Source organism: Lepeophtheirus salmonis, chromosome 10 (assembly GCF_016086655.4).
Source record: "Lepeophtheirus salmonis chromosome 10, UVic_Lsal_1.4, whole genome shotgun sequence".
NCBI lineage: Eukaryota > Metazoa > Arthropoda > Copepoda > Siphonostomatoida > Caligidae > Lepeophtheirus > Lepeophtheirus salmonis.
This window is the reverse complement of record NC_052140.2, coordinates 2332218-2357692: the sequence shown is the minus strand read 5'-3', so window position 1 is coordinate 2357692 and position 25475 is coordinate 2332218. Positions and strand designations below refer to the sequence as shown.

Here is a 25475-nt window from a genome sequence, read left to right as displayed (position 1 = left end):
AATAATAATAATAATAATAAAGGAGAAGTACTGCAGACAGCTGCTAGATGAGTGACACACTGGAGCTGAGGGAGAGAGAGAAGGAAGGACAAACAAGGAAATTTCATTTCAATGAATAGATGATATTTTAATATAAATAACTCATTAAGTGAAAGACGGAGAAGCAAAAAAAGGGACTTGCTTTTCCATTGGGGAATTTAATATTTAGTTGTTTAAAAAAAAAAAAACTTGTTGTTGTTATAGAATAGACTTATCTTGGATTTTGCCTCTCCAGCATTAGGATCCAGAAGTTCGTGGAGGGATTATTGCGGATTCAATTTATTAGGAATGGAGTGGTTAGAGAGTAATGAAGAATGGGTGGAGTGAAGAGCCGTCCTATTGGGTCTGAGGAGGCCTTTTTGGGTTCTGTGACTGAAGAGGTGTATCGTCGAACAAGGAGCATCAAGCAAATAGCCTCAATCGACTATCAAGAGTTTCTTTCTGCCGTGAAGGACCTGAATGACATTTCCTGCCAGTTCCTGGACGCGAATGGGAAGCAACTGATATTTGCAGTGAAGAAAGGAACAGACTCCACTGTTTTTTGGAAGGCGACTGTGAAGGTTGCATGTGTCAAAGTGGACTCTACCTCCAAGGAAGTAGACTCCTACAAGCCTCTGAATCTCCGGGAGTTCCTTCAAGTCTACAACTCTCTGGTTCACACTGCAGCTGCCGTAGATAAAAGTAAGGCCGTTTCATCCCTTCCAGCATCACCCAAGGCCTTATTCTCTGCTTCACTCCTCAAAGTGGAGGAAGAGGAGTCTGCAGCCACGTCTCTTGAGGAGTGCTGCATTTGTCTTGAGAGGAAGCCCGAGATCATTCTACCCTGTGCCCACTCTTACTGTGTACCTTGCATTGAAAAATGGAATGTGGATCACAAAACATGTCCTGTTTGTAGAGAGATCCTTATTTCAACCCAAGATAGTTGGGTCATCTCAGACGTGCCGGATTCTGCAGAAATTGTCACTGAGATACAGAAATCTCTCATGGAACTCGCACAATAGGTCAATGTATCCTTATCATTAAAAGCGTCTTCTTTGACAACTAACTAACAAACTAAATACATAATAACAGTCATTTCCTTCCATCATTCATCAGTCACTCATGGTCACAGGTCTAACGGCTTGATTCCATCATGTCCATTTTCGAGTATGAAAGAGATGCAGTTCGTGTCAAAGCAAAATGTATCAAACTCTCTGGACTCGAAGAAAATAGAAAGTTTTCCATTGACCCAAATTTGACGTCATTTGAAATATTGAGAAGCCTCCTTACTCGAGCCTTTGACGTCGGAGATCATTTTTGTATTTCCTTTATATCCTCAGACGATGAATGGCTTCCCCTCCTATCAGACTGGGACTTAGATGCAGCTATTATCTCTTCTTCGGATCCATTTTTAAGTCTTAAAATAGCAGAGTCTGATCGAAAGGGCTTCGTGGAAGAAGCTGCGACAGCAAGTGTTCACTATTTAAAAAAAAAAGTAGAAAAAACCCTACCTAGTATTACACAACGTTTTCAAAGAGCTCTCATTGTTGCTGAAGAATCTCTTCTCAAGTCATCCTCATCTTCCCTATCCTCACACCATAATTTCCAATATAGTAACAGTGTCATGGGAAGAAATAGTCCACTTGCAGACAAGGAGTTTCAAAACTTTAAGGATGGGGTAGGAGAGCTAACGCATCCGCGAGAGCTCCGCCTTGCTGTATATCAAGGAGGGATTGAACCACCTCTGAGAAAAGTGGTGTGGAAGCATATTCTTGGAGTATACCCCAAGGGTCTAAATGGTAAACAAAGGATTAGTTATATCAAGGATAAGTCAAGAGAGTATCATGCTCTTAAAAAAACATGGACTGATATTATGCTCCAAGGGACTATGACTGACCAGATCAAACTAATCACTAACATGGTGAAGAAGGATGTCTTTAGAACGGATAGACATCATTCCTTCTTTGCCGGGGAGGAAAATAAAAATGTGAATATTCTATTTAATATTCTAACCACTTATGCTCTTAATCATCCCTCTGTTGGATATTGCCAGGTAATTATTCAAAAAAGATCGGCCATTAATTTGTAGTCTCTCAACTAAGTACCTACATATTAGATATATGTGTGTGTAACTTTATGTTTCTTATTTAATTTATCACACATCATCATTAATTTGTACAAGTGTTTTTAGTATGTGTAATGATGCATTACATATAAAACATCCATATGAATTATGTAAAATTCTGACTAATATGTATGTTTTTCAACTCTGTAAATGCTCATTTCATATCCATCGTGACATAATAGTACTAATAATAATAGTTTAAACTAAATTCTTACGAAATAACTACAAACCTTAATGATACGAAAGGATGATGGCCGTTGACTAATAATACTTTGTTAATTAGATTCTTTACTTATAGGGTATGTCGGATCTGCTTGCTCCTCTCTTGGTTATTATGTTGGATGAACCCCAGTCCTATATCGTTTTCTGTGCTCTCATGAAAAGATTGAAAAATAATTTCCTTTCTGATGGAAAGTCCATGACGAAGAAGTTTAATCACTTATCTGAGGGAATAATGTTTTACGATCCCGAGTTCTTCGCATACCTGAAACTTCATGGAGCAGATGACTTGTTATTTTGTTACCGATGGCTCCTCTTAGAAATGAAACGAGAATTTTCATTTGAGGACTCTTGTCGAGTCCTGGAAGTCCTTTGGTCCTCCTTGCCTCCTTCTCATCCGGAGGAAGAAGATGGTTTACCTCTTTATGAAGTCAAGTTTGAAGATATATCTTCGACTCAGGTTCCAACTGTTAAAAAAATATCTGACACTCCCTATGCTCGTGTTGCTGCTCTTCGAAAACGGACTGGAAGCTCAGATGCTTCACTTGGAGATAAAATATCTCAGCACGCCAAGATAGGACATAAAAATCTATCTTTGGCGACTGAGGGTTGCCGACCTCGGATTCAATCTGATGGATCTGTTAATGATCGGATTCGGAAAGTAGACTACGATTTAATGACCAAAAGTGTGAGTGCTGATAAAGTGAAAAAAGTTGTCAAGGATCTACATGATTTCTATAAGCTTGCCTCCGTGAAGAGCGGCAATAATACCAATAGTTCCAACATTACTGCTACCACCACAAATAATGGTAATAATAGTAATAGCACAGATGCCCATCAACAATTTAGTCATTCTACATCCAAAATATCAACTTCATCCGAGTCTGAGAAATCAGAAGGGGGAGATAATACTAATCATTCTAATGAAGAGACGTCGACAGTTCCAGACAAAATGTCTGATATCGAGGAGTTAAATTCCTCTTCGACAGTAGCCTTAATTGATCCTTTTGACCCAAATGAAGTGGGCTATTCACAGGCTAATGGAAGTAATTTATCAATTGTTTGCAAACGCTTGCCTCCTCCCACAGACTTTGGGGACGGGAATCCTTTTTTAATGTTTTTATGTATCTCCATTCTGATTCAGCACCGTGGACATATTTTATCCCATAAGTTTGATTACCAGGAAATTGCCATGTATTTTGATAGACTCATTCGTAGACACAATGTTGAAAAGACTCTACACATCGCCCGAAAATTATTTGCAGAGTACTTAAATGAGGACTGGTCTCTCTCAGAGACTAATTCGAGTGAGCAGTTTAATAACGCTTGCTAAAAATCTAGTTTATTTACATACATATATGTATATAAAGAGTTGGTAGCACAATCATTAATTTGGAGATGCAAAATTGTATACATATTTTGCTTCATTTTCTAGTTGCTTGAGTGAGGGAATTGCTAGCTTTATTTTGAAGAAGTAATCTCACAAAGTTTTATATACAAATTTATGTATTTATTTGTGTATCTAAGTATACAGTGTATGCTAAGATATTATATACTAATTTGTAACCAAAGCTTCGGTCATTGTCAGATTAAAAAATAATTGTAATGATTATACTTAATATAATGATGATAAATTAAATGCGTAATGAAACACTTGATTAAGTCTAATGACGTTAAAGAAATAAATGAATATTGTTTCTCTTCGTCTTTGTATATTATGAAATGCATTTCTACTCACAGAAATGCATACGCTGTATATCTCCGTATGAATGATATAGGGGTTTCCGATAGATCGTAAGGGAAAAACTGTATGACCATTTTCTAACGTTAATATCATAATTACTATCAATTATTTGAGTGATGTTATTTGCTAATAGGAAAAATGAAAATATGAGTTTGTAAGCAACGTGCTAAGAGTATATTAAGAAACACAAAAGATTTGCACTTAGGTATATTTCTTTAAACACGGGGTGTTACATATGTGGCATCTCCTTCAATTGCAGTTAATTTTTGATCTATAGTAACATATTTCGTATTCGTATTAAACAATATATTGTTTTTGAGTATTCATTTAATACCTGATGAAAAAAACAATCTTGATACATTATTTCCACCTTCGTTATTCAAGTGATATGTTACTGTATTTTAGGTACTTGACAAAGTTTTGCTAGGAATCGGAAACCTCTAAAATGTATATTTCAAACCTTTTTTTTTATGCATTTTCTCCCTTCTGATTCATTTATCCTCAACTATCGAAAATAATAAATTATTTTTACTTAATCAAATGAATAAATTATAAAAATGCAATGATATTTATATAATATCTTTATTTTTTCTAATTCAACTTTTTCACAATAATTATTATTATTTATATACAAACATAATACCTACTATATATACCAAAAAATATTTCTTCAGACATTATTGAGACTTATACTTTCTGTAATGTGTTAAACCAAGCGTTATTCAAACTTTAAAATGAAAATTTAGATATGAAATTTGGTCATCACCAAAACTATAAAAACAAAGTCTTATAAACGTATTTTTCCCACGCAAGATGTCGCTTTTGACGTATGCAACTTTATATTCCTTTCGTGGCAGAATTCTGAATTCACCTTGTACATTCAGTTAAAAGTGTGTGAACTTATGGAGGTAATACTAAAGTAGTCGCTTTTCCAAGATATTGCAACAAATATTCCTTTTGCCACTTGATTTGATAGGGTTGGTCATCACTTGAGAATTGAGAATGCACGGATTTTTACGCGTGTAAGGTTACAATTGTACAAGTAGATATATTATTGTATTTGTATCCACCCACAACTTAAAAATGTGCGCATTTTCACTTCACTACTCTTCACCCAGTGTCACCAAAACAGTTGTACCAACCTACAAAAAGGAACAAGAATTTTACCCATTAATTTTCCGCATTACATCCAAATGTCAACTTATGTTCAATTTATATACATATAGTATTTATCTTTTTATTCATAATTAATTAATTATATTATCTCTCATATTTATATATTTTATTATTATTTTCCAACGCTTGTTTTGAATAAGATTTGTCTTTTATAAAATACAAAAATGTCTAAAATTAATTATAATAAATAAAAATATTGCACCCCTCATAGTTTTGAATAAATAGTGTTGTGTCGTGTAAGGTGCACTCGAGTTGATAAATTAGAAATGTAAAGATAATGTAACCACACAATAGGCGGACTGTCAATTTAAAAACATTACAAATTAGAGTGGGCATTCCGTAGAGCGCAAACCTCCGCCTCAAACCATTTTCACTAAAAATTAACAAAAAATAACGTTCATTTGAGTTATATAACTAAATTATTTATCTACCCTGGCATTTAACAATTATGACAATGGCTCCATCTTAATTGAAATGATTGCTGATTGGATATGCTTTCAGAAAATTATGGGCTTCCTAGGGGCACCTGCAGGATTATATATATATATATATTCTTTTTTTTTTTTTTGGGGGCTTTGTTTTTGATTGTTTTTTTTTTTTTGTAAAAAAATCCGAAGAACAAATAATATATTACTTATTAGTAATCCCAATAAATACAAGTGACGTCATGGTTTAATATATTACAATAGACCTATTCAAAAATATCCTTTTTTGAATTTTGATAAGTTTCCGCATTTTTTCAAATACTATAAGATGTGAGAAGCTAGAAAATCCTTTTTTTAGGATCTAAGAATGGCCTATGCCCTATAAACTATTTTTATGTAGTTTTTGAACAAAAAGTAAAGATAAAAACAAACGATTGTATACCCAAAAAGACACTAAAGTGAAATATAATTTGTAAATAATGCTTTTTATATATTTTATTATCTAAGTATCACGATTGCCAGGTACAACGAAGGTAAAGAGAAACATCTAGGTGCGCGGACCGCAGTACTAAAATTGTATACTCCCAGCTATTAATATTATTTTTTCTCTTATATACCTTTTTGGGGAAAATATATTAATATATATACGATAGCTTATATACTTACCTCAATTACCTCTTATTTAAAACTAATTTTTCTAATACAAATTTGAAAATAGGAATGATATAACCTTTTATATTATTTCATATATTTTCTGAGACTTCTCTTAATAAAAACGTGACAATAAGTTATTAATAAACTAGTTCAGCAACTTGGTTTTTATTATTAATGAAATGTCTTTGAAAAGGGATTTACTCTGCATATGACAAAAAATAATGGAATATGAAATAATATTCGATACTGCTGATTATTTGAGACTATCTGACAATACATTAACAACCGTTGTTTGTTAAACGTGCAAAATCCGGCGGGACTGACTTAGATGATGTCATTGTATTTACATCACCGACCTATATAATAAGTAATAATTGGATACACAACCTATAGAATAAAAAGGAGAAAAAGAGTGAGTTACCCTTCTGCTGTTGCAGCCATCTTTAGTTACTTTACTTATTCATAAATAAGTGAATGCAAATTATTGGTACATACAAGTTGAAGATTACCATGTCTGTTGTCGCATTTGGTTGCAAAAACAAGTATGCTGCTGGCAATTCAATTTCATATCATCGTTTTCCGACCCAGGATCCAGAGAGGTGCAAACAATGGGTAAGGAATCTCAAGTGATATGACTTTACTCCCAAAAAGTTTTCGAGAATTTGTTAAGAACATTTTACTCCGGAATCCTTCAATCGAACTCTGGACGTTGTAAGGATGAGAGGAAATGCTGTGCCTACTATATTCAAATCATTCTCGCCATTCTTACCCATTCTTGATATAATGTCTGACGTTCCTAAAAACCTTTTAAAAAGAATGCAAATCGGAAGTGGTATAAAGGGAAGTCACAGTAGCAACTCAACTGAGCTCCGAACATTTGCTTTGACATTGTCATTCTACTCGACAAAAGCATGTAGTTATGTAAGGAAGACCTTTGACTTATGCCTACCTAGTCTCAGTGCCATTCGAAACTGGTATTCGAATGTGGATAGTGATCCGGATTTTATTCAATCATCCTTTGATATTCTTAAATCGGAGGCTATCGCAATTCTTTAATTGCGAGGAAATCCAATGGAGGTCTCCTTTATCCATCAAAAATTGTACTGGAAATATGTATAGAAACTGAAAAATGTCTCTTGAGACTCAGAATTCAAGGAGTTTTCAAGACCAAAGCTACTGTGATACAAAACACTATTAGCAGTCGTGTCCTATAAATAGGTATGCAATTATAAATCTTAGATATTTAAGGAACTTGAATCTCATAGTCTTGACAGCTCACCATTAAATAACCATATACTTATATTACAAAAACGTATTATCTTGACATATTCTAAAATTAGGCTTCATCATGAAGGCAGCCTAATTTCTGAGCATTTTAAAAAAGAATTTACAGAAAAGTCTCTTTCAAAACAGATTTTTCTAAAGAATCAATGATTCAAAGGTCTTAAATATCATGTGTATATTATATTTCTAGTTTATTATTGGTTCTGATACAACATGGCTTCTCAAAGAACACTGACTTTATTGTATAACATTTGTTATCAATAAGAAGGATAAGGTCAGAGGGCAAGATATAAGTGAATGCAGATGCTGAACGTTGAGTGCTATAACTAAAAGAAGGATTCCGATTATAGGCATTAACAGATGACATAGTGCATAAATGAATTTGGATTAAAAGGGCAAGGAGAAGAACTTGAATCTTATCCTTATCTTAAGCCTTGTACAGCTTCGAGAATATTGTTGTGCCTCCAATGTTAAAAGTGAGAGAGAAGTCTCCTATATATCTTCATATACAAATTATAGGTACCTAAGATGGCTGGCGACAGCTGACTCTCCTTTCCTTTGCCTGTTGAGTATCCAAGACCGCAGTACTAAAAATGTCTACTCCCTTCTATCAATGTTATTTTCTCTTATATTTAGCCGTTTTTTCCCGGATACTTTCCCAGGAAAATCAACCATCAAGGATTGGTATGCTAAGTTTAGACGTGGTGAAATGCACAACGAAGATGGTGAACGCAGTGGACGCCCAAAAGAGGTTGTTACTGCTTTTGGTTATTTTGCCCTATTTTGTTTGAAAATTACTCATTTTTCTAAACGATATGAAATAAATAGTATTATAATAGGTCAATCCACTTAAGCCCATCAGGGCTATGTAAGAGACCTCAGTGTTTCACAACAGACTCTCGAGAAAACTATACAAAAAGTGTGTAGAAATAGCCTTGTGGCGGTGAAGAGTCCACTTTTGACACCAGCAATCAAAGAAACCCATCTCCGTTGCAAGACTCTTTTGAATGAGTTTTGTATAAGTCTTTTTAGTTCTTTTTTTTGATACTTTTGGGCCCCTATATCTCTGATACCAACCCCTTCGACTTCACCTTTTGGGTGCATATCGAGGGTTAGGCTTGCAGTTCCCGTCATACAAACACCGAGGCCCTCAAAGTCACTGTCAGCCAACACTTGGAAGCCATGAAAGGGGACTACATCCGCAGCGGGTGCCAAGCCATCTGCCGCCACCTGGAAGACATCATTGCGGCTAAGGGCAGCTACATTATTGATTAAGAGAGCTCAGAAACACATCTATTTATAGTATTTTTTTTTTTTTTTTTTTTGAAATTCTGTTTTTAATTGATAAATTATATCTTGTTAAAGTTTAAAATTCAAAGTTATTTGATTTTAATGGACCACTCGGTAATTTGGCAATTCTTCCAAACTTTAGAATGATTATTCAATAAATGTTGGCAATCATTTACAGCTTAACAAGGGATAATTATAATTCAAGCAATCAAAGTTCAGAGCACTTATAACGATAAAAGAAGTAAAAATATCGACGGCTGACAACAAATACACTACAATATATTTTTGTGTTAGTGAGGTAACGCCTTGACATGTGATACAGTAAATTACTTTATTTTTAAAGTCATTTCACACCTCATTCCATTTAACAGAATATATAGGTATTTACTGGATTAAGTCTAACTTTGCATTGAATATTTAAATATATGTAGACACATAACTTAACCATTTAAGAAAAAGTTGAGTAGATTAATATATATAAATCATCAAAAATTATGCATTAATTCAATATTATATACCTACCTAACTAGTGGTGGACCACTTCATCACGTGTGGTCAATAGATTTTGATGAACATTAATTTTCATTAGGTCCCTTAATCCCTTCTTCACAACAGGCCTAAAAGAATTTATTCCTACTCCCATAACACAAATGAAGATCTTCTATCCCAATGGAATATCACCTGGCATTCAACAAAAACTAGAAAATATTTAGAGATAATTGAAAACAGTCGAATACCTGATTATTATTCTTAATAAGGGGAAAAAATAGGTGAAATTGACGGTTAGCAAAACAATAGGTTGTAATTATTACGATGCAATTTAAGCTCTAGAATCTTTATGAAAGCAGCAGTCGGATAACTCATAATTAAGGAATCAAAGATTCCATCATTTTGTTCCCTGACAAGTTATTGATGAAGATGAATTATCTAAATAAATTTAGTATTTCTTGGGCTAATGCCCATGGTTTTAGAAAGGGATGGGTCTATTACAAAAAAAACAACCATATATAGTTATATAACCATAATCATTGTCAAAATTCTCACAGAAAAAGATCCACCTCCAAGAACTCTCTAAGTACATAATTATAGTTATAAAAAATATGACATTAGACGTGCGCGTGACTTATTGTAGTTGCAAACGGATCAGGGTTTAATATTTAACAATAGCTGCTATCATTATTTTTCCATTTTTGAGGTGGGATCATATAGGTATAAAGAGCTCACGGATAATGGAGATTCACACTGAGGATTTATTGGGGGATATATATAAATGTAAGTCTCTACAGGTTCGGACCAGGGGATCACTAATGTAACACGATACATTAGAAAAAAAGAACAGAAGCTTAAAGAGGATGGTTCAAATTTGAATGTTTACATTTGATCTTTATTATAATATTCTAAGTAAGTTAATTGAATACTCATTATTACCAAATATCTATATTAATCTGTACTTTAGAGTTGTTCAACATCTTTAAGGAATAAGTATGTATGTTCTAGAAAGAGGGTTTTAGTTCAAAGTCCTTAAAAGAAATCAGAGTAGAATTGAGGATCAACAACTTATGAGCTATTGTCTATATTCTATGACTAGATACGGAGTGGGATTTGTGTGTATTTCCTTCACTTCAAGGCTGCTCGTAGCTAATGTATGAAACCTCATGACAGCTATTAGCTTCTTCTCCCAAACATTGTTCAAATTAACACTCTGATAATTACCATTTTAATTTTTGGTTTCTTCTTTTGAAACATACCGGTGGGTTATATTTTATACAACTGTATACATCATTGAACGTTGTGGAAAAAATATTTGCTATCGAGATCATTTGTCATTTTTTTAATGATAATCATGGATCATCATAATATATGTAGGGTAGACCGGGGATAGTTGAAATAGGTTCATTGAAAGGCTACAGCATAAGATTTATATTACAATTGTATTATATAATGCAAATAATTGTAGGCAAAAATAAAAATCATTTTTATCAACTTTTCTTCGAGATGGGCTTGATGGGTAAAATTATTTTTTTGGGAGTAGCAATACTTTTGTAACAATGTAGTAGCTTTGTTCGGTATACTGGAGTACCTACGTATTTAAATAGTTACTATACTAAATTGATAACATAATGAACAGCCGATGACGTAACAACTAGACCTCCGCCTCAATAATGAAAATTGTATTTTATTAACGAAGTCTTCAAATTTGCTGTAACCTATATCATTTTAATTATTCATTCCTTTACTATCAGTTGATATAGTTATCTTATTAAATCATAGATGACCTGTACATATAAAAACAATCTTGAACAGAAATCATGGAAGAGGTGACAATACTTCATTTTTACATATAGCCCAATATATCATAAACATATTTGAGTCAAGAATATTTCGCCTTAATATATAAATAAATGATTTTTATACGTCGTTATTGTTTATTTTTGGTTGAAATAAAAAAAATGCAATATTTATTACTATAAAATGCATTTAATGTTTGTTTTTGTTGTTGTTGTTGGAATAATGATGGAGTTAATGATTATTAATGATTTTAATTACTAACGGAGAAGTGATAAACAATTCTTCCTTTAGAATCTCTGACGTGTTTTTTTTTTTTTTTTTCTTATTATACTAATTTTGTATTTGGTTCGAATTCGTTAAATAGTGAGGTTTAGTTAGTGTATGCATTGAAATTCTGAGACATGATTCTATCATTTTCTAAAAGAAAACAACCATTTAATGCGTTTTAAAGTAATACGCCTTACATTTTTTGATCAAAAATTTAGAGGGAACATCAATTTTAACAAAGAATAGACTATAACAATGTACAAACCTCATTTATTTATTTTTTAAGGCGAAATATACTTGAGGCAAAATGGATTTAATACAAAATGTCCAAAAGCGAAATGGTTTAAAGCAGAATCTGCATTTTTCTTATTGATATTATATTTATTAAGTCTGATACCTCCAGTTGCTGAGTAGTGGCTACAGAAAGTAAAGATGGATCGTTTTCTGAATTTTTCTAATTAATTTTTGGAATATTTGAAGGATAAGGCTAATCCGCCCTAACTTTTCTGAGGTTCTTTATCTATTTCTTTCGCCTAGATACTCAATGAGAACTTATGTGAACATAATAAAGGTATGCTTTTTCATGACTTGACTGATGATGTTTTACATCCTGGGCCAATACTACGATCTAACATCATTGGAAAAATAATATATTCACTTATCCATTCTTAGTTCATTCAAGGGAGTAAGTTTATTAAGTTAATGTAAAGAAAAGGGAATGCTATGACGACTAATGTATAGTGCGCATAAAAATAAGTTCTCTTGTTCCCAATTCCTTCTCTTACGTAATCCAAGAACCTTAATCATTTCAGTTACATTGCACATATAAATTTAACTGTTGAGTTTTGTACCGGGGCGTCAAAAAGTTTTGGAACATGACTTTAATGGCCTTTTGAGAGGTTTTGATTAATTTTATGCAAAAAATGTGTGAATAAAAAAGAACAACTGATTGTTTACCTTTTGAACGCTTTATTTACCAAGTCTCTAGTATAAATGTTAACGAAAATGAAGCAAAAAAGGCAAAAAGTGGCTCGTGTAGTCCGCGCCGGATTTAGCAATTCTGATATTGTAAAGACCCTTAATGTCTTCCAGGGGGTCAGGTAGGGCCAGAGTTAAGGTCAACAATGGTGAAGACATCAGTGATAGTCATAGAAGCGGAAAACCGATCAAATTTTAAGGCGGTAACGGCAAGAAAAGCTTTTTTGAAAAATCTGAAGATGACGATGACGGGTTGGTGAAGAAGCAGTCCGTGAGCCGTTCCACGTGGTCCAATGCCGTAAAAAAAGATAGCAAAGAGAAGGCTACCCTCTCTATCATGGGACAACTCATACTTTTGTCCAATATCATAGATACTCCCTCCGAACAATTTATATGCTTGACTAAATTTGTAAATATTGTTACCCCGGGAAGTTTTTTGTTGTTGGCAACTTGAATAGTAACGGAGTCAATTGTGGTATTTGTGTTTATATACCTCATCTCAGGGCTGCTCGTAACTAATCTAATGTTGTTCGTCATTTCATGTGTGAAATTTTGTAAAATTTTGAGGCTGAGCTGCTCTTCTCTAAAAAATTTATCAAATATTCAGAGTTACCATATTATTTTTTTTTTTTTACATACCGAAAATGCTTACGATTTATAACTCCTTGTATGACCTTTTTTACAAGAACCGGAAGGTACCTAGCTTTCAATTTATATATCCACAAACTGGGCCAGACCCGGGACCGTTGTTCTTTGTTATACCGGTGCTATAGTGATACCAGTCTACTAACACTCTTAAAACGGACTATAATTAACTGATATTCGAACCGGAACTTGCAGTTCCACTATTTTTGAGCCTTCCCCTCACTCCATGCAAATATAGTTCTTTATAAAAAAAGAGTTTTTTATTAAATAAGTCATCAAATCTCTGATCTAGCTCCAAAAAGAAACATCTAAAAATTCTAAATGGATGGGACTTACTCATAACGAAATTTTTGTTTAATGTGATATAGACAAAAAAAAGTATCGAAAAGTACCAAAATACAAATACTTATTTTGGCACAATACTATACGGGACATAGCCTTTTTTTTTTGTCCATGAACGCTGTTTCAAATAACAATGAAGGTAATAACAATATAAGACTGATTTAGAATATTATATAAGGTTTGATAGAATATGGTCTTGACTAAACCTTATGTTCAATTCATTTTTGCATGTTAAACTCCTATCTTCATGTATATTTGTACGATTGCTTTGTGCTCAAGCCACTTTTTTATATGTACTTCTATTTATTTTTTGGCTTGATGATCAGAGGCATTATTGATAATTTGTGTTCGAGGGAAGACGATAATGGATAATCATTATTTATATTAGGGTCTCGTTTTTCATGATTTTTGGATGGTTTACATCTACAGGACATTCCTGGGAAATCCTGCATTTAATGATTTATCTATAAATTTTTCATCAATAGTATTCCATATCTACACAAAAGTTCCGTATTACTGAATAAGTAATTACGTAATACTAAAAAGTAGGCAATTTATTTTTGTGAAACTTTGTAGAAAGTTTATATATATGTTAAAAGTACGACCCCATTAAATTTGTAGAGGTCAAGGTCACACAAAGTGTTAAAAATGAAAAATTGACCATAACTTTTGAACAAATTGAGGTACATTAAATTTTTTGTCTTTCATTGGTCCGTGTTCCTTTTCGGCCTTGTGCATCATGCACTTGTAGCACCTATCTTTCCTAACTCGTCTTTGTTCTTTAATAATCCATCAATACTTGTTTTGAAGATACATTGGGTGGAGAGGTAGAAAGGGTGACATACTTGGATCTGGGAATAAGTAACAAACGGATGGTAACACTGTGTCACAGATTTCCTGCCTTTTAAGTCCCTAAGTTGGCGTTTTGTCATTTTATTTTTTTCAAAGAATGCTTTTTGTATTCCTTCGTCTCCAAGAACCCAAATATTGTTTATTCTTTTATTTTTTCTATATCCTTTTTTTTTTTTTTTTTGAGTGAGCACTTTGTTACATTTCAATTATTTTGATAGACACCACCTGTCCTTTATATGTGCAATGTATTCTCAACTCGTAATTGTTGGGAAATACTGGATTCAATTCTTATCTTTTAGTATATACAGTTGGTAGATAATTTAATCTTGATCAATCATGATTAAGGTGAATTAAACTGTGTTATCGAACTTTATAATAAGGGACATAGCCCTGCAGAAACTACATGAGGTTTAAGGGGATTTATCACTCGACAAAGTGCTTATAAAATTATCAAAATATATCAAAAAACTGGAGGCCCCGTCTGAGTTCCAAGAGCACTGCATTGCAAATAGGATTATTCAAGCCTCGTAGCATGGTTTCGCACTGAAGAAACCAATAGTACATTAGAGTTAGAACATTATTGTTTCTGAAATATGGAAAAAATGGACTTTTATTTTGCAGAATTGAATATCTCATAATGGTTACCCACAAAAAGTTATAAAACTGATTTTTTTATGTTTTGCCAGTTAGTATGTTTTCGCACTGGGTCAAAGATATGTCTCGCTCTCGCCTTTTTCTCGGACTCTCATAAATGCCCACTGCTAATTATGGGTATTTAAAATTGATTATTTCTTCTTGAAATATAGAAAAAAAAGACAGTGTTTATTATTTACTAACGGGTCCTGTAACTTAAAAAAATTATTTCCCAGGAAATGAGAAATCCTAGTACATGGTAAGTTGGAAAGTAAAAACAACAGCTATCAATTTGTAAGTTATAATTAACATCCAAAAAAATTAAAAAAATAAACACTACATCTAATGATAATTGTAAAGAAAGAGAAAGTGCATACCTATCTATCACTATGTGGATTTTGATGGCCCAATTTCTCTTCATAATCTATCTATGTACATCCATATGTATACTTAATCATCATTCTCACTTATAACTGTTCATTCTCTAACGACATCCATCAATTGATAAGTGATCAATTCGTGTTTACATGAGTTGTTTTTTTATAATATATCAAGAAATGGTCCGTTTTTAGAAAAGTATCAAACCACTTAGAGTAGAAGTAATCTACGGTCACTCAATTGTAAATATCCCCATCAACATTTTCATGCTCAATGCTAGCATAAATGTACCTCTTTAAAGGTAGTTGTTTGATATCTACTTGTAACTTGTTAAAACCCTCATCAAATAACACATGTGCTGAAAAGTCCCGGATTGACAAAGAAAACACGTTTTTTTTTCTCCTATTAATTGGGTTTATTAAATTATTATTTTTTATTATTCACTTTTAAAGACATTTTTAGCTAGAACGGTATTTTTACCATCAAGAAGCAGTGTAAAAATTAAAAAAAAAAATTTTGATCTATTATTTTGGAAATAACAAATGTAATTTGATGTTTGGCACAATCATTCCCAAGCTAAATAACAGATTGTTATGACATTTTTATAGCTGTCTTGATTGGTACTAATTGAAAATAAGATGAATTAAAAAAAAAGTCCTATCTATGTGTGAATAGAGATAAAATTTATTTTATTGGGCGATGTTAATGATTTTTGATACATTGATTCTAAATTCTAATAGCTCTTCGACCCACCTGTTGAAGGAGCCTCATAATGAAATAAATACATTATTAATCAACAAACACATAATTATTACAATTCGTGGCAAACAACTAAACATTTGGTCTTTTAAAATTGGAGTAACATGGATACAAATCATAATTACATAGTATTGCAGCTTGAATCATCAATAAAAATATTCTGCATTTGTTTCCGCAAAGTTGGTGGAAAGCAAATATATTTTAGCTATTGTTTGAATCCATAGAAAGTTTATTCTGGTCAATAGTTTTTCTACAAATTGCATTTGAATGCGACTTGTCAAGTGTTGCAAACATTCCTGTAGTCAGGGATATTTGTAACAGTTAACAAAATATATAATTTCAGTTATAAATTAAAAAAATAGGGCAATAATATTTATTGATGAGTAAATAACCTGACAATATATACTTTTTAAATCATATAATCGGCCAAATGCCTGAATGATTTAAAATGTGTTTAAAGATGGGAGTCCCCTTTATACAATAAAAAATAAAATGTGTTATAGTTTAAAAGTCAATTGAGTTCATATATCTGAGGATTGTTGTGTTCAAACCTGCGGAAGAGGAGTTCTTTTTCATTTTCAAGCATAAATTATCGAGATATCGAGATTTGCTACTATCGCCTCCAGTTTTGCCCCATTGTATGAGCAATGAGCCAATCTGACGCGTTCAAACTTAAACTAAAACTATCGATAATGATACTCTCCACCATACATAAAAGAGGTCTTACTCGATCTCAAAAATAAAATAAACTGAACAAAGATTCTACAGCTTCTTTGAAGAAAGTCCATTTTATTCGATTTGCTGGTATATATCGAGGATGTCATTCACCTGTGCTGAAATCACTTGTAGTAAAGGGATTTGAGGGTATTATTCTTGGGTTGATTACTTCTTCTTCTATAATAAGGTTCTTTAATTTATTCCATAATCCTATAACGGAATAATTTAAAATGAAAAACACCCTCAAAACGTCAGGAAGAATCGATTTTATCTTTTGTAAGGACCAAAAAGTGGACTGGACTGCGGTTCTAAATGCGCAAGTGTATCAATGAAATCATTTTCGTGGCTTGTATCGGCAGGGTAGATCAATCATATAAGTAAAAAGTGACTTTGTATGTTGATGTATAACCTTAGTTTGGTAAAAACAACGTACAATATCATATCTTTTTTTTTTAAACCATTGTTTACATTCTTGATGGGCGAAATTATTAAAAAAGTACTACTTCCCACAGGCTTTATACTAACAATGGGCAAATAATACCCATTCAATTGATTAGTTGTCTGATTAGTAAGTAGTTGGGAATGAAACAAAACTTGCTTCAAGACTTGATATATCTATAAAGTCGTAAGGTTATGAGTTGTGAGTAGAAAACATCCTCAGAATCAATTTTTTTTTTCTTCTAAATTAGAGAAAATAAAAGCACTCTTTAAGTACCCAACAACAACAAAAAAACAAAAAACTCGCACGCTTAAAAATGCTTATGATTCACAACTCTAAATATACATATGTACTCTAATTTTATCTCATTTTTAAATATGAGGTATTTTTAATGCGTTTTCTAAACCTCATTTAAATTCTAATTCATTAATTAAGGTTCTAAGATACTTAGTCGAGTCCGATATTGCCTAACGGATATTTCCTTGACCGACCACTTTACCGAACAGACACTTTACTGAAAAAAATAAGAAATATATTTTATGATGATCTATGCTGCCATATTATGTAATCATGATTCCCATTCTTGCTATTTCAATTTTAAAGGATAAAATGTCTAATCTTTTGGCACGAATTGCAATAATTAAGTGTTCATTAATTAATATTTATTTCATTTCAAGTCCAAGTCAATTTTGGATTCGGAGTCAAATTAAGGATCGACATCGGAGTCATTCCAGCCTATATGCCCTTGCAAAATAAGGAGCGGGGCTTGTGTTTATTTTCTTCCTCTCACGGCTACTTGTAGCTAATCTAATAAAACGTCATGACAAGAAAGCTGCTCTCATCCTAAACATTCTTCAAATCTATCATGCGTGCACACTTATACGTGTATAATTAATATACAATTCCTTTTCAACAACAAATTATATTAAAATCTTCAAACCTCAACAATCAGCATGGCAATCATTAAGTTTAAATTAATTAATAATAATTGATTCATTTTATTATGTGGATGGTTCAACAGTTGGGCAGTTGGGCTCTGCATCATCATAAATTGTATGTCCATTAAAATCTGAACACTTTGAATTTAAAACTTCAACTGGATATAATTTATTAATTAAGAGTGGAATTTCAACCAAATTAATTTTATAAATAGATGTGTCCCTGAGCTCTTCTAATCATTAATGTAGGCGTCATTAGCGGCAATGATGGCTTCCAAGTGGCGGATGAAGGCTTTGCACCTGCTGCAGATGTAGTCCACTATCATGGCGTCCCATTACTGTCTGACAGTGGCATTTAGGGCCTCCGTGTTTTGATGACGGTTACTCCAGGCATTCCACGAAATGCATCCAAAAGGTGTATTCGAAGTGTTTGGTATCAGGGCTGTAGTGATCCAAAAGTGTTCAAAAGAACTCAAAAGAGTCTGACAACGGAAGAGATGGTTCTTTTTTGAAAAGTGGCCTCTCCACTCTCACAAGGCTCTTTCCACCCACTTTTCCGATAGCTATCTGGACAGTCCGCTGTGAAATCCGAAAATCTCTTGCATGGGCCCTCATGGACTTGAGGTGATTGGTCTGAGTTGCTTTCTCTAACTCCTCCGACTCCAGGTTGACCTTTTTGAGAGAGTCCTCCTACCTCTCCAACGTTTCGTTCTTGCTGACGGGGTAGACGGTAGTCTTGGAGACGCTCAACTGCTTGGAATGGGCTAACTGAAATTCGACAATCACGTTCATGTGTCATTTTCTCACCTTACACATTAGCTACAGAGCTCAAGTTTGTTTTGTTTTGTAACTAATCGTGTATGCTTTCATTTATCGAAATATGAATTAGTTTCAATCAATCAATCTAAATTTATTATGGAATTAGTAAGTGTTCAGATTCCAATGGACCACCCGGTATTGTACTTTTATTTGTAAGCGATTTATATCAAGACATTTGCAAAACCCTGTCCTCCTAAAATGTATGTATTAAAATTCAGAAAGCAATCAATCTTTATTTGTTTCTGCCACTACTCAGCAAATGGAGGTGGAAGTCTTAATAAATGTAATATACAAGAAGAATGCAGAAATGGTCATAGTTTCCGTAACAAAGAAAACATAATTGATGGGAAAATTCTTTTGTTATAGAAAAGGGGGATCATTTTTGGCAAAGTAATAAGTGGAAAAACTTTAATAAGAAAGATTTTACTACTGGCCAAAGAAACATATCAAATATGTAATGTTAGTATGTTAAAGATGAGTCAAATATTACTTAACAAAATATTTTATGTTTTATTCCTTTATTTCTATTTGTTTATATATAAAAAATCATTACGTAGAGTATTCTTTGATTCTTCATTAATTAATAATGTAAGTATGAAATGCGTTGTGTTGATTTATTTAGAACCGAGGACAGTGGTCTATTTGGGTCCTGTTCCACTTCTTAAGAAACAAAAAATTAATCCCTCGTAACATCATTGAGGGTGTTTTTCTTTTTTTAATTATTCATTTACATAATAGAATAAATTATCTACATATATATCTAGGTAAGTAAGTAAAAAGATAATATATTCGTATAATGAGTAAAGGGTGGTTCATTTAAACGTTCGCAAGCCTAGAAAAGGTCCATAGCTGTGAATCGTGTTGGTGTGATACCTTCATTGGAAACCGTTCAACATTGCCCTAGACAAAATAGTCTAAAAGATTATATTCTGTCGAGTTAGGAGGCCTAAAGCTTTTGTGGGACGTACATTACTTTCTCAGAATCAAGAAAATCAAGTGTTCTTTAGTTGGTGTGACTGTGGTCTTCATTGATGATACAATGGGCAGTTGAACGAGGATGCTGTCAACGATGAAATACATTGATTGGCCGGATTATTTGCTTTTTTATTTTTGCTTATTTTCCTCCCAAAGTAGGACTCTGGACTATTTTGGCCGCTTCCGGGAAATCATCGTCAGTGAGTACTCACTCTCCTGCTCGACACGTTTTCTAAGTCGAAAACGTGTTGTCTATTTTATCTTTTATATAAGTTTGCAGATAAAATTGCGAACTTTTAAAAGAACTACCCTTTATATTGCATTTTAAAGAAAGAAAGAAAGCAAGGATATGAATATCAAGATATGTGCAATGTTCTTAATACAGATCTGATTTATCTGATTTGGTTTTATAAAACTACGACATTCTAAAGAAAAATTCAATCAGGGATAGTTGTAAGGACCATTCCTAAGGCCGTACTGTACTCTACCGAATAAGTAGAGACATACACGATACAAACCTATTAACTGTTTAACAAAATGTAATTCGAATTGACCAATTCAATCTTAGGAGCAATAATAAACTGTGGCAAGATAGATATCAATCGACATCACACAAGAATGTACATAGTCTTTAGAAGTTCTTGTTGATGTTTTGAGATGCCTTTGTAATACATGTTGTTGTTTTTTCTCGTGCGTGCTAACGATTCATGATGAATAAAAAAAGGCCCATTTAATTCGTTATGGATATATTGAGCCACAATCAAAGGAGTCATAAAATTACTTTTTGATCATATTGGGTGTAGTATTCCAGCTTTTTACGTAGGAGTCAACAAACGGTGAGCATGCAATTGTGAAACATCATATTATACCTAGGTAAATGCATGGACATGTACAATCATAATTATGCATACAATATGCATTTATCACAGTGTGGAATTGAGAATCCCAATAATATTTGATATGCTGCAAATATCAATGTAATGTTTATGCATATATGTCCATACATCTAAATACAGAATAGATTTGCAGAGAAATATAAATGACTTGTGAACATTCCGCTCTTTCGGTTTATTCTAAGTGCTTTTTGAATTATCATTTTTGACACAAACATTTTTTAACAAATAAAAAAAAAGTTTTGTAGTGATAAGGCACTTGCAACCTCTCCTAAAACTCAATCTGTTTGCATCAACAGTCGATTACAATACCAAGGTGTCAATTAAAATCTGAACACTAACTTCAACAGGATATAATTTATTAATTAACAATAGACTGTTGTTTCAAAACATATCCGAAACTATTTTAAAAATATGCATGAAGGACATTAAAATGTTGTAGGTAGACCGAAACGAACCTCATCATCCTGGACATTTGTGAATGACAAATTGGGAAATTGGAAAATTCACGCCGTCCCTATTTTCTGCTTTATCAAATTAATTTTTATTTTAATATAATGTATATATGTAGATTCCCAAGTGTTTACTTTGCTAACATAGAGCCCTGACAGCTCTATATGGGCCCCTCTGGGGCCCAGGGTTGGATATCATCTTAAGGAGTCATAAACAATATATAATAATATTGGTTTTGTAGTACATATTTATAGAGCATTAATAGAGTAATAAACGATACACTTATTTCTGCCTTCTGTATTAATCAAGTAAGATATCCCAGAGTAGCTGGCGGGGGGCTCTTACCTCATTTAAAACAACAATAGTCGTGTCATTGTAGATTTCAGGGTCAAAGTACTTTTACCATTCAAGAAAAAGAAGGGTCTTTGGATGAACATTTACTTAATATTATGATCTTCCTCTCTCTCCGACTATTTAATTAGGACATTGAACTTTGTGACTTGAAGTATATTGTATAGCTATTTATATAGGTATATATATACAAATATCTTTCTATAAACCTTACTCAATGAAGAGGAAAAATGCGTAGACCTTGAGGATATCATCATAATCCTCTTCTACTGTTTTATTTTATTCATAGCAAATGACCAATAAGTATTGGTATTTGGTCCATAAAATGACTAAAAGGAGTCCCATTGTGTAGACATACTATAAAGGCTTCGTATTTCCTGGGAAATCCCCTTTCAGATAAATCCAACCCCGTCCTTACTTCATTTTTATCTCACTTTTTAAATCGCTGTATTTTTAATATTTTTGAAGAAATCGATCTATTTTAAAAATCATTTAATAGAGCATTGTTTGATCCTTTTGTTGTGTTTTATTGTATAAGTCAACAAAATGAGTTTTTAACAATAAGGTCATGTCCATTTTCAATTTCATACAGATTTATAAATGTTAATTTGTAATACAGGGTTTCCCAATAAGAGGTGTCATTTTGATTTTCAAAGAAAAATGGCATTTTTTAGATAAATGATCGACTGTTTATTTCAATGTGAAGAGATCAAGTGACTAAATGAAACATGATTATAAAACTAATGAGTTACATAATGGTTACTAGATTAAGAACCTTGAGATGGATAATTGGTAGGAAGTTGCTGGATATTAATGTCCAAACTCATCATTCCATCTGATTCTACTTTGTTGTATTAAATCGTTAATGAGGCATGTACAGGGAAAAACAAGGTGCTCCAATTTCAATTCTAACAAAACTAGGATCTTTATTAATTATGCCACTAGGTAATTTTGTCGAAAACTATTTTTCCCCAGGACATTTTACCTTAATGCCATTTTGCCTCAAGGATATTTCCCCTTAGTATATTATAAATAAATGAGATTTATATGGTAGTTTTTGTTATTTTTGTTTAAATTGATTTTCCTTTAGAATTTTTTAATCAAAATAATATGTAATGTGTATTACAAACAAACGCATTAAAGGGTTGTTTTCTGTTGAAAAATGATGGAATCATGCCCCAAAATTTCAATGCATACACAAACAAAATCTAACTATGTAATGAATTCAAGCCAGAGACAAAGTAGTTTATAAAATTAATGTAATAAGAAAAACCAAAATAAATAATCACGGCGACGATTTGAATAGAATAATTGGTAATCACTTCTCCTATAGTAATTGTAGACATGATGGATTAATTATTGATAAAAGAAAATACACATGGATTCACAAACAAACATAATATGAGGGAAAATCATAATTACATAATTATTCCAACAGAATACAAAAATTTAATGCATTTTATAGTAATACATATTACATATTTTGATTTTAGAAAATTCAAAGGGAACATCAATTTCAACCAAGAATAGACAATAACGAAATATAAATCTCATTCATTTATATATTAAGGCGAAATATCCTTGAGGCAAATTGGCTTAAGGCAAAATTATCGGGCACCATACATTATATATGTTTACATAAACTAATACCAAGCTTTTAAGGCTGTACTTATCCTAATAAAATTAACGCCACAAACAAAAGCAAATTTATATATATTTTGAGATTCTTTGATTTTGATTTTCCTCCTATTTTGATTTTAAAGGCTCAAAGGATATTAAAAGCCTCGTAAATTTTTTGAATCAATGTATCCGTAAGACTATCACGAGATTTTAATCATAGTACTCAGAATTAATAGCCAATGACAATATCAATTAACTTGGGAAATAGAGGATCTAATAAACTCTGCGTTTCTTATTTCTTCAAAGAGTAGATTCTTGAAATTGACTTCTTGGGTTGTTCTTGTTCAACTAATCTTTGGAAGAACTTATCACATCAAGCAAAATAAGTTTAATTACAACTCATAATCACTTTTATAGCGTCTCAAATTATAATGATAAATTAAATTAAATGTTTTTCAACAACTGACTTAATTGCGTCTCAAATCCTTCTCTCTGGTAGTCCTTGGACCAAGTCAAGTCACGAGTTATTTCAGTTCAAAGCAGACTCGAGTTGAGGGTCATTTTGTTTGGAGCTCGATACTGACTTGATTACTTTTGATGACGTTGCACATGTTGAAATCCTCGTGAGCATACATTTAGAAGAGTAAATAAGGGTTACTGTATAAGACACTTATCAAAATCACCCATTCTTCTGAATTTATTATAGTCATGCAGCTAGAACTTTCACAGTATAAAATCCCCTAATTTAGTTAATGGAACATCTTTTTAGATTGAAAAGAAGCAAGAGTTGATGTTATTATCAATGCCCAAGTGTGCAACTTTGATTTATTGATAGAGTAACACTATAAAACTATCAAATATTTATTATTGAGCATTTCTATACTAATTTACTGTAATTCTAGAGTCCTTTAGGATGTGTTAATGCTGATGAGAGGGGATTTATAGTGTTTATTAAGATAATACTTGTAAACAATCGTGTTTAAGACAATAAAGATTTATAATGCTATTGTGCCTAGACTAGGAATTCTAATGTTAATTTCTTTATAAATTTGTCAATTTGTTTCAATTCCGAAATTAAAATAGTAGATGAGAAGAAAGGAATATAAGCCGTAATTAATGAGTAATGACGTAGACAGTGAGCAAATCGTGTTCCATGTTTTCAGATCCGGTTAATCTGATAAAAATTTATCCTTACACTCTGGAACACTTTCGGTGCATCCACTCCCGTCCTCGTTCAACTACGCCAAGAGACGCTCCTGCGCAGTCTTCTTCTAATAACTTTCGATCTTGAAATGATATAGAGGCAAGTGTGAGGTTAAGACTAGCCCTTCAGTCCTTGATTTTCTTATTTTCATCTCTTGCAGGAACGTACGCGAGTTCTTACCATCAACATCCCTCAGAGCTATATCCATAGATGTCAAATGGTATATTAAGAAGAGTTCATCTCGTGAGTTGAAGTGAATGTATCCTAGTAAAAGGGGGACTACAATGAGTATTGCCTTTTTTGGAATAAGTCATCTCACTCAATAAATAGTCTTTAAAGCTGGCTGTAATATGTCGTCAAGAGTTTGTGAGGACTCATGAAGTAGGTATGTTATAGAAGGCTCTTTAAAAAGGCTTCTCGTCGAGTGTCATTATTTTTTAACGTTAATTCAAATGAATATTGTATTGGGTATTAGATATATTTTTTTCAAAAATAGTTTTATCATCAATTTTATGTTATTTTAAAGATTTTGCAGTCTTTAAAAATTAGAGCTTTATTTGTTTTAAATCGTCTACTTGACTATTGAAAATTATCTTGGCTAATTAATCACTAATTACTGCCGACCAAAGCTATACATAATTAATATAGATATTTTCCTATCAAGTTTAATTAACTTCTATATAATATTAAGGGAATTTTATGATAATAAAAGTATACCTAATTTAAAATCCATAATTGATGAGTGGGCAATAAAACTAATTATTACAATTATTTTTCCATCAAATAAAGTTTTATTTAATATTTAATAATTTATTTATTTACTTAAGCTCCAAAGGCGCCATTTACTTCAAGAATTAACAATGAAGAGAAAAGAGTCTGTGATTGCTCTCCAAAAATATGACGATTTATTGGTAAATATCTTAAGAATCCATTTTTTTTTGTGATTTTATTTGAAAACTGTATGACGATACCAACAGATCTCTAATTT

The 25475-nt window shown here is 32.4% G+C and overlaps 2 protein-coding genes and 1 long non-coding RNA gene across 8 annotated transcripts in view; all 3 read left to right on the top strand.

Moving 5' to 3' along the window:
* Positions 1–353: 353 nt before the first annotated feature.
* LOC121125055 (RING finger protein 141-like) lies at positions 354–2004 on the top strand. Its single transcript, XM_071891500.1, has one exon. It carries the CDS (start codon positions 354–356, stop codon positions 1038–1040), a length of 687 nt encoding a protein of 228 aa, XP_071747601.1. The 3' UTR covers positions 1041–2004.
* Positions 1172–5040, top strand: LOC121125054 (TBC1 domain family member 25). 2 transcript variants are annotated; one of them, XM_040720157.2, is made up of 3 exons: positions 1172–2071; positions 2442–3669; positions 4853–5040. In XM_040720157.2, exons 1-3 carry the CDS (start codon positions 1172–1174, stop codon positions 4897–4899), a joined length of 2175 nt encoding a protein of 724 aa, XP_040576091.1. In that variant the 3' UTR covers positions 4900–5040. The 2 variants fall into 2 exon arrangements, with proteins under 2 accessions (XP_040576091.1, XP_071747599.1); XM_071891498.1 differs by lacking the exon at positions 4853–5040 and having other exon boundaries at positions 2442–4061.
* A 19263-nt stretch (positions 5041–24303) lies between these two features.
* The window catches only part of LOC121125155 (uncharacterized), a 207626-nt gene continuing 206454 nt past the window's right edge, over positions 24304–25475 (top strand). Inside the window, exons 1-2 of one of the 5 annotated variants that reach the window (XR_011782068.1) lie at positions 24304–24872; positions 25315–25398. This is a non-coding gene — a long non-coding RNA (uncharacterized lncRNA). The remainder of the gene's footprint in view (positions 24873–25314; positions 25399–25475) is intronic. The other 4 variants (XR_005866560.2, XR_011782069.1, XR_011782071.1 and 1 more) reach the window with 4 other exon arrangements.